Here is a 13,437-nt window from a genome sequence, read left to right as displayed (position 1 = left end):
TATTTTTATAACTTCATTTAAAATATTAAGAGATACCTAGGGAAATAGAAATAATACAGAATGTTATGAATATGTTATATATATGATATTATATGTTCGAATTATTATATACATATATACATATGTATATATATTTATATAAATTTTTTTTTTTTTTAATACTTGATTAAAGAAATTTAGTAAGGATATTCCATATGTAGTCATATTTTCCATATGGTTTGGATATTTCTTATTTTTTACTAAAGCCAATTTATCTATTAAATCATTTATATGTTGTAACTTAGATATATCCTTTTCTTTAAAAAAAAAAAATAAAAATAAAAGATAAATGATGCATATAAACAATTACCACATGTGTGTTTGATACACACTTATTAATATTTATAAGTCTAGGTTTATTATATATATATATATATATATATATATGATATACATTTGTATTTTCATTTTGTTATATAATTTATTTATAACCTTCAAAGCATATAACCGGATTAAACATTATAAGTTTCTCCATAAAATATTTATTTATATGAAATATTAATTGTGCCCATTCATAACTATCTATGCTTTTTAAAAAAGTGAAATATGAATAGTCATATTCGAGTATAAGATATGTAGTAAATAAAGTGAAGAGAATTTTTCTATTGTATTCAACTTTTATCATTTCTATAAGAACAAATATAAACATATAATATATATATATATATATATATCGAATGTTATTTTATTTATTTGTTTATTTATTTATTACTAATTTGAAAAATCTTTTTTTCATTTTTCGATATTTTTTTTTGTATCCATAGAAAAAGGGACACATATTTAATTAACTCATTTGATTCCTTGAAGTAATAATGATCTACTAATATATTTTTATATTTATTTATAATATTATCATATTTTATGTTTTTTATTTTGTCGTTTAAATTATCAATACAATGTTTTTCTTCTCCACACTCATTCTCAATCATGAAATTTACCTGACAATATATACATATATATATTAATAAACACATATAAATATATATTATATATACATTTTTATTTTTTATTACTTGCTTCTCTATCGCTTTTTTTTCATATAGGAATATACGAGTAATTAGAAAGTAAGAAAAGTGAATAATATTAATAATTTCTTTTTTTTTTATTTTATTTGTACTTGCTCTATTATCAAAACATAGGCACATTTCTACTTTATTTTCATCTATAAATTTTAATTCTGGTTGTATGCATTTTTTATTTTTTAAAACAAAAACTTCATTTTTATTATCTTCTTTATTTTCTATCATTTCGTCATTATAATCATATTGCATGCTATCGTTTTTTGCACTATCATTTTTATGTTCTTTGAAAAAAAAAAAAAAAAAAAAAATATATATATATATATATTATATAATCATATTTATACACAAAGAATAATATATATATCTACCTTACAAATTTTGTATTATATACATAATGTATCATATATATATATATATATATATATATATATTATTAATTTTTTAACCATAGAACTCTTTGTTGTCTTCATTATTGTTATATACATTGGTGTTATTATTAAGAATATTATTCTTTTTAAATAAATATAATTCATTTAAGAAATTCATATTATAATGTGTATAATATATAATAGGTATAGATAAAAAGTCTCCAGGTTTCATATACGAATATAAAAACATATTTTCTTTTTCCATTACTTCATAAATATATATACATGCATATGTAAGATTCAAATTTAGGATTTTAAGTATATCTTTCTCAGTATTCTCTTTTATATTATATTTATGAGGATGTGTTGAAATATCGTTTTTATTATATTTCTTTTTATTGTTAATCTCTTTTTCATTATTATTTTTGTCGTTACTGATATCTTCTTCCTTTTCGATATCACCATCGTTCTTTTTTGCCTCCACATCATGATTTGATTTTTCCTCCTCCACATCATGATTTGATTTTTCCTCCTCCTCATCATAATTTGATTTTTCCTCCTCTTCATCATAATTTGATTTTTCCTCCTCATCATCGTCATTTTCTTTTTCCTCCTCATCATCGTCATTTTCTTTTTCCTCATCATCATCTTCATTTTCTTTTTCCTCCTCATCATCGTCTCCCTTTTTAATTTCCTTTTCTTTCCCCTTAATTTTTTGTTTCCTTGTCCTTATATTACTTTTCAACCTTTTGAGAGAATCTACATTTGCATAAAACGGATTAACAGAGGAAAAGAAATTATCATTAAAGGAATCATATGTATAACTGCCTCTTATAAAGTTATTAAATATAAAACATTTTTCAAAACGGAATTTTTTTTTTTTTTTTTTTTTTTTTGTATTATCTAAAATAATAAATAAATTATTAATATCATCCTCATTACATAATATTTGATTATGAAGTTCACAATTTTCAGTTGTATTAAAAAATTTTACAATATAATTTTTATAATTAAATATCTTTTTGTTTTTTTTCTTTTTTTTTCCTTCTTTTATATATTTCTTTCCTATATATACATTTTCAACTTCAAAAATATCTTTCATTAAACACAACATTTCATTTGAAGCATTTATATCCATTACGTCTTCATTATTTACAAAATGATAAAGATCTTTCATCGTTTTTTTTGTGAAGTTTTTATTTATTTCATCATGTATTTTTATATTATTCGAGTTTAATTTCTTTATTAAAATTTCCTTTCTCTTTTTTTTCTCTTCATTAAACGATGCAAAATTATGTAAGTTTTTCCTTATGATTGAAAGGGGAGCTAAAAGATAGGTGAACATAAAACACATAAATATATAAATGTATTAATACAATTATAGGATCATATATATATATATATATATATATTATGTTTATTTTAAATGTCTCTGAGGGTACGAACAAAATATATAACAACTGTTATTATCTATTTTGTAACAGTATAGATAATATGGACCCCCACATAAATATTATATATATATATATATATATATTTATTTATTTATTTGTTACCTTGTGTGTCTGTCTTTATGGTTAACAATAAAGATTTTGCTAATACATATCCTATATTATTTTTTATATATTCTAGGTTTTCCTCGTTTTTATTCCTTATATAATTTTCCATTTGAACAAAAAAATGTACTAATATATGTAGGTTGAATATTTATGAATATGAATCCCTTTATCTTATCTCTACAAAAAATAAAGGACACTTAAATGTATTATATATATATATATATATTTATATTTATTTATTTATGTGTAATATTTTGTGTTAAATTTAATTATGAAGGGAGCATAATATGTTTGTGTATATATATTAAATTGTATAATGCCAGAAAAAATATAACGTATAACAAAAATAACAAGTAAAATAATAATAATATTACATATATATATATATATATATATATTTATTTATTTATATTTGAATATTTTACTATTTCATTAATTTATTGTTTCATTGTTTTATTATTTTTATTTTTTGTACAATTGATATTATAAACATATCTTTACCATTAATACATTTTACAAAAAAATTAAGACAAAAAAAAAAAAAAAAAAAAAAGCTTTAAAAAAATTAAAAAATTAATAAATTAATAAATATATTTAATAATATGAAACCAGAATGATTAAGGGGAGACTATATATATATATATATTGAAAAACATTTTTGGATTTAAAATGAATAAAAAGAAATTAATATAATATATAAAAAAAAAATATACATACATATATGTATATATATATATATATATTTGAGATATATTTCAATATTTTACATATTTGCACACATATATATGTATATACCTATGCAAATACATTTTTTAAGCTTAATATTATTAGAGGTTGTTTGTATGGTTTAGTTATCTTTTATGTGTGTAGCTAATTTTTTCCACTTATCATAAGACCATGAAGTTAAAAGGGCTTGATTTTTTTTTTGTTTGTTTTTATTTTGATCATATATATATTCTTCCTGTTGATTATTTTGTTCAAAAATATTACTAGATTTAATACAAAGTATATTATTTTCATTTTTATAGAATTCGACATGTCCTTTAGATATAAGTAGAGTAATTAAAAATAATTTAAAGGTAGTTTCATTATAACCATTTATAGGATCTGTATCTATAATAAAATTTATAAAGTGTACATGTTTTTTTATTTTTTCTAATTCTTTTAATTTATCTTTTAATTTCATTGATTGTTCATATGTTTCTAATTTGATTTCTGGTCCTTTTTCATATTCATAATCTTTTAATTTTTTATATGTTTTGTTTACTTGTTTTGATCTATTGTAATTTTTTTTTTCTTTTAATTCTAAATTAAAAGAATTATCATTATTACACATAAATAAATGTAAAGGTATAGTATCATAATTTAAAGAGCAGTAAGAAAATGTATTCATACTAAAATAATTAGATACTTTTATAAAATCTAATTTATTATTATTTGTTTTATCAGAAAAATTCTCATTAAACGTATCTAATATAAAATTTAATTTTTCTTTTAATGATATAGTACTTAATCCTTCAGCTTTGAAATTTATAATCTTAGATACTTGCTTTCCATATTGACAACATTTTTGTAATTTTGTTATTTTATCATCTAAATTTATAACAATCTTTCTATCTGTTTTTATAACTTTTTTTAAAGCATTGTTTTGTTCTGGTTGAACTAACTCATCAACATTTAATTTATCAATCTCGTTCTGTATATATAATTCATCTATCTTTCTCTTATGAGATCTATTTCTAGAAATTTCAGCTACCTCGTCACTTGATGAAGCTTTTTCATTTTCTGACATTTTATACAACAAAATTAAAAAAAGTAAATCAAACTATAAACCAGGTTCATTTAAAGGTGTAACAAAAACAAGAAAAAATAATAAATAAATTAATAGGTATATTATATATATATTTATTTATTTATTTATTCACATATTAATAGCAACACTTACTATGAGATATATTTTATCCCATATAATTATTTTTTTTACTTCATAAAAATGATCAGTTATTAATTATGTTTTTCTTTTTTACTCATATCAAATATACATTTTATGTATATAATTATATATACCTTTACTACTATATTCAAATTTTAATGTTTATATTAAATTGTATTTTTTAAAATAATAATAAATTGGTTTCACAATAAATATAATGACAAAAAAAAAAAATATATATATAAATAAATAGTAAAAAAAAAAAAAAAAAAAAAAATTAAATAAATAAATAAACAAAATATATATATTATGATCATGGTGGTATTTTTTGAATTATTATATATATATATAAAATGGAGATATTCATATACAAACTAAAAAAAAAAAAAAAAAAAAAAAAAAAAAAAGAGGTTAAACATATTTGTTGTAAAAAGATATCAATATATTGTTGTATAGTAGATTTTTTATATATACACATTAAATGCGCATAAAAGGTATTACACATATATTTAAATATATATATAATATATATATATAAACAAAAAAGAAATATAAAGAATAATACGAAAATAAAAAAAAAACATTCTATAAATTAATATTTAATATTTTTATTATAAAACTGTTAAAATATATATTTTTAATTTAATTCCTTAATTTTTTTTTTTTTTTTTTTTTTTTTTATTAAAATTTAATTTATAAATATTTTAATTCTTCATATATATATAATATATATATATATATATATATATATTAATTTGGTTAATATATAACATTTTTTTAACAAAATAATAAAAAGATTGTTTTGTAATGATTCACATAATTCCGTTTGTTATTCTTTGAAAATAGTCATACTGGACACTTCGAAAATTATTAATGGACGCTTCAATTAAGGCATTAATTCGTTGAATACACTAAAGAAAAAATAATAAAATGAAAATATATGATATATTATATATATATATATATATATATATATGTATATTTATGTAACATATCTATGATTGTTTCAATAAATAAATTAGTTCCTTTTTTTTTTTTTTTTACCACATCGACTGTCAGATTGGTCATAAATCTTTCTTTCAAGGATTCTATACAGAATTGTGTACCGTTTGCAAAGCATGGTATTTTTAAAGCTGAAAAGGAAAATAAGAAATATACATACATATATATATATATATACATACACACATATATATATATATATATAAACATTTATGTAATAAAAAAATGTTTGCTCCACTTTTATGGGCATTATAAAAATTACCTGGCATCATCAATTCAACAAAAAGAATAATTTCTTCTGAATGTTTTCTAGCCTCTAGAAATCCACTAACAATAAGTCTCCTAAAATATTCATAATTGTCTGATTTTTCTCCATCCATAATATCTAAATATTCTTGTGTTAATTTGAATGGGGATGTTTCAAAATTCACATTACCAGGTGAATTAGTTAACATAAAACCATAATCTATGTGTATTAAATGACCATCTGAATCTAGGAGTAAATTTCCATTATGTCGATCCTTTACTTGGAGTAGATAAGAAATTAAAGAATACGCAGCATGGCTCTCAATAAAGTTCTACAAAAATTATATATACATATGAATATATATATATATATATATATTTATTTATATATATTTATTTATATATATATTTTTTTTTTTTTTTTATTTGTTACCTTTTTTGCCTCAAAAATATAATCAGAAAAGACAATATTAAAAATAGTCGATATACTATCTGCTCCAAATTTTCTTTTTAAAGAATCAACTGAACACGTATCATTAACATACTCTATAATACCAGAATTTGAACCTGTTACAAGTATTTCATATGGTCTTAACCATAATGGTAATCCAGCATTTTCAAATATAATTTTAAATTGTTTAATTAGTTGTGAAGCTAATAGTTCTTGTCTTAAATCATCTCCACCTTTTATTATAACACATTTTAGATCCCATGATTTTAATTTTCCATAAGGAGATACTTTTCTTATTCTTTTTTTTTTTTCTTCAAATAATTCACCCCATAATAATCTTTTAATAATTTTGGAATTTTTTTTTTTAAATTCTTCATTTAAATAATTTTCAGGTTTAAAATATTCACTCAGATCTAATATATTATTTGGGAAGTTACTAATTGTATTATCTTGTTTATTATTACAAGTATTATTATTCATACTATTATTATAACTATTTATTATATTATCATCATCATCATCATCGCTATTATTAATATCATCATTTTTATTTTTTTCTCTATGATTTGTTCTTGCATAATATGGAGATAATTTTACCATATGTTCATTATAATCAATAAATTCATTATTTGAATTTTTTCTCTTCATTTCTTCATATGTTTCATTCTTCTCTATATTTTTTTCAACTAGAATATCATCTATACCACTACTTATAGTTTCCATCGATGTTTTTACATTATTACTTGTATTATCATATGAACTCGTATCACATTTTTCAACGCTATTATTCAAATAACTTGGCATTGAAACAGATCTAGAATTTAATAAATAATTTTTTTTAACACCAAAAGATGATGACGATGATAAATTATCATTTGTTGTTTGAAGTTTTTTTTTTTCATCATGATAAATATTATTATCATTATTATAATTTCCATTTTGTTGTTCTTCAAAGTTTTTTTTTTCATTATAATTATCATCATCATCATTGTCATCATTTTCTTTTTCTACCATTTTTAGTCCTAGACATTTTTTTATAAGTGCTATATTTTCATCCTCTTTTGACGTAAAGGATATCAAATTTTCTCTTCTCAAATCATTTACAATACAATTATATACATATATATCTTCCATTTTTAAAGAATTTAAATCTAAAATATTTTTTTTCTTTCTCTCTTTTTCTTTATCCTTTAATTTTTCATTATTACTTTGTTCTTGTTCTTTTGCATATTTTTTTTTCTTACTGTTCTTTTTTTTTTTGTCTTCTAAGCTTATTCTATTTTCATAATCGAAGGTATTCATATTTTCTTCATGGTATCCATAATTTTTGGAACAGCAAAAATTTCTTGACAAAATGAGGCTCTTTCTACTATATTCTTGTCTTACAATTTTTGGTTCTTTACTTTGCACATCACTATTATAATTATTATTATTATTATAATTGTAATTATTATTATTATTATAATTGTAATTATTATTATTATTATCATTATTATTATTATTATCATTATTATCTTGATTAAAAAATAAACTTTTTTTGGTATAAAAAATATTATCAGAAATATGACTTATATCCTCATCCAAATCAGCAACTTCAAACATTAATAAATATGGTGCTCTTTTTTTGGAGAAAAATATTTTACATTCTTCATTATTAAAATGTAATATTTGTAAATTATTATAACTTAAACGATTATTTGTATCATGATTATAAGTTGATGAAGACATACTTTCTAATGGGATACATAAACCTGTCATTGCAAAAATATTTTCACAACAAGCCACAATACATCTTCTCATATTCATCCAGCTATTTAAAGAATATATAAATCGTCTTAATAATTCATTACGTAGATCTATATCTGGCTCAGCAGCTAATAAATTAGATACTGATATAAGTAAATTGATAAAATTATTTAATAAACTAAAATAATCACATCGTCTTTGTTTCATAAAAAACTGTTGTAATTCTTCTATCATATCATAACTATAATTAAAATCAGGAAGTGAAAATTTTGAAAAACTTAAAGGATTACCTAATTTAGAATAAGTACTAGGTAATTTTACTTTAGCCCTAGCAATAGATAAAGAGCCAGAATTTATAATATAACAAGGAGGAAGTTTAGGACATGGTGTTGTATGTGCTTGTTTTAAATTCTTTCTTTTTAATATAGGTGTTTTTTTTTCTGATTGATTATTTGGTTGATTATTCGATTGATTATTTGAATGATTATTTTCATGTGATATTTTATTTTCATCTAACGTATTAACTTCCTTTAGATTTTTACTTAAATCTATTTCCTCTGCAGATACATTTTGAATATCTTGTTTATCTTCCCTCTTCTCTAGATTACAGTTATCATCATTGCTATATTTATTCGTCCCTTGAGAAGGTGTATTATCATTTGAATTTTTATAATTACGTAAAAATGATGTAGTGTCACTTTCTATTGGATTACTAGCATGTAGATTTTTTAACGTATATGAATTATATGAATTGTTAAGGTATTTATTATACATTTTTATTTTGTTTAATTTTTCATTAGTTTTAATTTTTTTTAAAATAAATTTTCTTTTGAATAAAAGTGGATAAGCCAAATCAAGAAGATAAGATTGTTTATTTTCTTCAAAAGACTTACATTCATTATTTAAAGGTTTACAGTTAACAACAGCCATTTCAATTTCTTGTATCATTCGTTGAGCTAAATCTTTATATTTACTAGAATTATCTTCAACTATAGAATGATATAACCAAGATAATTTTAAGGCAAAATGCATTGACTTACTAGCTTTTTCTAATAAGAAACGATAAAGAGATGAAGATTCATATCTTACTAAAGATATTTGACTTAATTGAGGTAAATAAAATAATATATCTTCATATTTTCTTTGAGTATATAAAGAATTAACTAAATATTCATGTACACCAACTTCTTTTCTATCATATAAATATCTTATATGTAAATGGGTATCAAAATATTCACATCTAAATAATCTTAACAAACTACCTTCTTTTAAAGTATTCTTATTATTCAATTTTAATTTATTCTTTTCTGTATCACTACTTTTATTTTTTTCAGAATCGCTATAATTATTATTTCCATATATATTATTTTTATCTCCATGCATATGATTATTTTCTTTCATATTATTACAACTATAATAATTATTATTAAAATTATTTTTATTATTATTATTATTACTATCATATTTTGTTTCCTTATTTATTTCATTAATTATTTTCGGTTTTGATGTAGGACATTCTTTAAAAATTTTAGAAATGCTTTCTCTTATTTGACTTTTATTATTTTGGTTAACTTGTTCTTTATTTTTTTTTTTTATTTCTTCATTTTCTAATTTTTTTTCATACATCTCAATTATTTTAATATTCTTTTCTTCATCGTTCGTGACTATTGTATGGTCTTTTATATTTTCTTCACTCTCGCTATGTGATGAAATATTATTATTATTATTGATGTGACTATCATTGTTATTATCATCGTCACTATCATCGTCACTATCATCGTCACTATCATCGTCATCATCATCGTCACTATCATCATCATCACTACCATCATCATCACTATCATCATCATCACTACCATCGTCACCATCTTCCTTTTTATCAATACGTTCATTCATATTTATCTCAACACACTCTTTTTTCTTATTTACATTTTTATTACCATCCGAATTATTTTCATCCAAATTTTTATTTTCTCTATTTCTTAAACGAATATGTGTCACTTCATCTTTATATACTTGCGTATTATAACTATGCTTGTATAAATTTTTGTATATAGTTTCATTTTTTAAAACATTTCCCCCCCCATCTTTTACTTCTTCCTCTTTTATATTTTTTTCTTCTATTATAGAAAGTTGATTATTTTCAACGTCATTCAGATTTTCTTTTGTTATGTTGTTATCTTTATCATCCTCCATTATAATATATATAGATCATATTTTTTTTTTTTTTTTTTTATCACAATTTGAAAAAAAAAGAAGAAAAATGAAAAAAAAAAAAAAAAAAAATTAAATGTTAATAAAAAAATACATATGTTATATATAAATAAAGCAGAATCATATACACATATAACAAATAGGATTATATGTATATATAAAATAATTATTACATTTGATGAGGTTGTTAGTAAATTAAAAAAATATATTGTATATTATATTTAATATAATAACTACATTTTTATAATACTTTTGATATAACTTCAATTACTAAAAATTTACTTTTAAAAAAAAAAAAAAAAACCTTAAATATTATTTTTCATATTATTATAACTTTTTCTTTCTATTTGATTATATATATATATATAATTATTATTATTATATAATATTTTGTTTTTTTCTAAAAAATATATGTTTCAATTTTGGATAATTTATATCATTATAATAACATAATACATAATTTTATGTTATATTTTATTATATATATATATATAATATATTTATATATATAATATAATATAAAAATTTTGTTCACTTTTTCATTTTCCTCAAAAAAAAAAAAAAAAAAATTCAGAATTGTTTTTTTTATATTTATTTTTTTCACTTATTTCAAAATTTCAATTTGTTATCAATAATTTATGTCATTACTTTATCAATTTTTTTTTTTTTTCTTTTAAGATTTTTCTATTTTTTTTTTTTTAATTAATGCGAATATATAATATATATATATAATAGATTTATATTTATTTTATATATAATGGGAAAAAAAAAAAATTATTTTGAAAAGGAAAAAAAATTTTATATTTACATTATAAATATGATTATATATAATATATGTATATTTTTTTTTTTTTTTTTTTTATTAATATTTAAAAATTTACTTTATCACTGTAAAAAGAATGTAATATATATATATATATTTTTTTTAATATAAATATTATATATATATATTTATATTGTATTTAATTATGTATAAAAAAAAAAAACATCATTTTATTTAATTTTTTTTTTTAGAAATTTCAATTGTATATTATTAGTACTAAATACAAATTTGTTCAAATGAAAAAAAAAAATATATATTTTATATATATTTATATTTATTGATTAGATTCTTTTCCTCATTATTGTTAATAAACTACCTTGATATTTCGTCATCTTTTTATATACTCCCATATTTTATTTGACTTTCTTCTTGTTCTATATTAATGAATATATAATTTTCTACATTATAATAAATGTGTAATAATATAAAAGATGGTGGTTATTAAATATATAATATTATATATATATATATATATTAATTTTTATTGTCTTCTATATTCCTGTCCAAAATTTTTCTTTTATTTTTTATATAATTGTGTATAACCTGGTGTAATCTATATATTTTTCTTTATAAAAAAATTCAATAGAGCATTTCAATGGGTCTTTTTTTTTTTTTTTTTTTTCTAATTATATATAAATGGAAAATTAAATCATATTATGGTTCACTTTTTTAAAATATTCAAAAGGGATATGAAAAAAAAAAAAAATAAATATTTACTTTTAAATACGTATTAGTAATTTTTATGATATATTATCCTTCCTTTTTCTCCTTTTTTAATATTTAATTAAAAACCTCTTACCAAACAGCAAAAAAAAAAAAAAAAAAATTTTAATAGCACTAAGAATAAGGTATATACACCATCTTATCTAAATGATATATATATATATATATATATATATATATATATATATATTTACATATATTTATTTATATTTCTTTTTTATTCTTAATACAAATTACTTATAATTTTTATATGGCAATATTCTTTTCACCCATAAATATTAAGTTTCCCTTTTATATTTTGAATTTTGGAACTTTTTTTTTTTTTTTTTTTTTTTTAATATTATTATATTTCTTGTTGTTTGTAAAAAAATATATATTTAACTTTTTGTTGAATTTATATGAGTACTGTTTGTATATATACCTGTTAACTTCTTTTGTCATCAATTATATATACATATATATGTATTATGCTTCATCAGGTTTTATTAACTTGCTTTAAATTTTGAATATATGATGGAGCATGAACAATTAAATTCTTTACTTTTTCTCGAGAATACTGATGAAAAAGATGTTAACATTAATGTAGACATCTCAAATAAAAAGTAAAAAAAAAAAAAAAACACATCATCAATTTAATATATATATATATATATGGGAGTATATTTATTTATAAAAGAAATTTCATTATATTCATATAAACCAAAGTATACATATAAATATACATTTTTTTTTATTGTCTGAAGTGAGGCCTTAGAAAATTATTTAAGTTTATATACCTCACAAAATATATACGACGAACCGATGAGCAATAATTCAAATACATTAAATAGCATAGGCTTAAATATTGCACACAATTATATAGACTCAGACTTTTTTAATAATATGGAGTGGAATAAATTGACAAAAAATGAGATAAATAATATAAATTCTTTACAGTAATTTTTTTTTTTTATTTGTTGTTGTTGTTCAAGTTTTATAATATTCAAATGAAATATAAACAAATAAATAAATAAATATATATATATATATATATATATAATATATGTTTTTCTTCATTTTATTAGAAATAATAACATGAACGATATATTCAATCACGAATCGTATAACAACGGAACTGTTTTTGAAGAAGATATGTAAGAATAAATAAATATATATATATATATATATATTTATATATTTATTTATATTCCTTTTAATCTTTTCATATATATATATAATAAATATTTTTTATTTTTAAGAACTAAAAATATAAATGGAATATCTGAAAATGAATATAGTGTGGAAAAAGATTTCAAGTACTATTTTTATTGT

The 13,437-nt window shown here is 19.0% G+C and overlaps 4 protein-coding genes across 4 annotated transcripts in view; 1 reads left to right on the top strand and 3 right to left on the bottom strand.

The window, feature by feature from the left end:
• PGSY75_0510000 (hypothetical protein) lies at positions 1–3,097 on the bottom strand (the record flags this gene model as incomplete). The annotated part of the gene is made up of 7 exons (XM_018784382.1): positions 1–36; positions 163–296; positions 472–666; positions 752–977; positions 1,053–1,342; positions 1,508–2,755; positions 2,986–3,097. Coding segments are annotated over 7 exons (2,241 nt in total), but the record flags the coding sequence as incomplete, so codon positions are not given.
• A 738-nt stretch (positions 3,098–3,835) lies between these two features.
• On the bottom strand, positions 3,836–4,780 carry PGSY75_0509900 (hypothetical protein; the record flags this gene model as incomplete). Its single annotated transcript, XM_018784381.1, has 1 exon — positions 3,836–4,780. The coding sequence occupies one exon, from the start codon at positions 4,778–4,780 to the stop codon at positions 3,836–3,838; it is 945 nt and encodes a 314-aa protein (XP_018643036.1).
• Positions 4,781–5,733: 953 nt separating this feature from the next.
• PGSY75_0509800 (phosphatidylinositol 4-kinase) lies at positions 5,734–10,562 on the bottom strand (the record flags this gene model as incomplete). Its single annotated transcript, XM_018784380.1, has 4 exons — positions 5,734–5,832; positions 5,966–6,054; positions 6,186–6,501; positions 6,603–10,562. 4 exons carry the CDS (start codon positions 10,560–10,562, stop codon positions 5,734–5,736), a joined length of 4,464 nt encoding a protein of 1,487 aa, XP_018643035.1.
• Positions 10,563–12,639: 2,077 nt separating this feature from the next.
• PGSY75_0509700 (hypothetical protein) overlaps positions 12,640–13,437 on the top strand; it is a gene marked incomplete at both ends in the record, with an annotated part of 1,824 nt that continues 1,026 nt past the window's right edge. The window contains 4 exons of the mRNA XM_018784379.1: positions 12,640–12,728; positions 12,870–13,061; positions 13,191–13,259; positions 13,365–13,437. The exon at positions 13,365–13,437 is cut by the window's right edge and continues 269 nt beyond it. Of these exons, the coding sequence (XP_018643034.1) occupies positions 12,640–12,728; positions 12,870–13,061; positions 13,191–13,259; positions 13,365–13,437 (423 nt within the window). The remainder of the gene's footprint in view (positions 12,729–12,869; positions 13,062–13,190; positions 13,260–13,364) is intronic.

Source organism: Plasmodium gaboni, chromosome 5 (genome assembly GCF_001602025.1).
Source record: "Plasmodium gaboni strain SY75 chromosome 5, whole genome shotgun sequence".
NCBI lineage: Eukaryota > Apicomplexa > Aconoidasida > Haemosporida > Plasmodiidae > Plasmodium > Plasmodium gaboni.
This window is presented reverse-complemented; position numbering and strand designations above follow the sequence as displayed.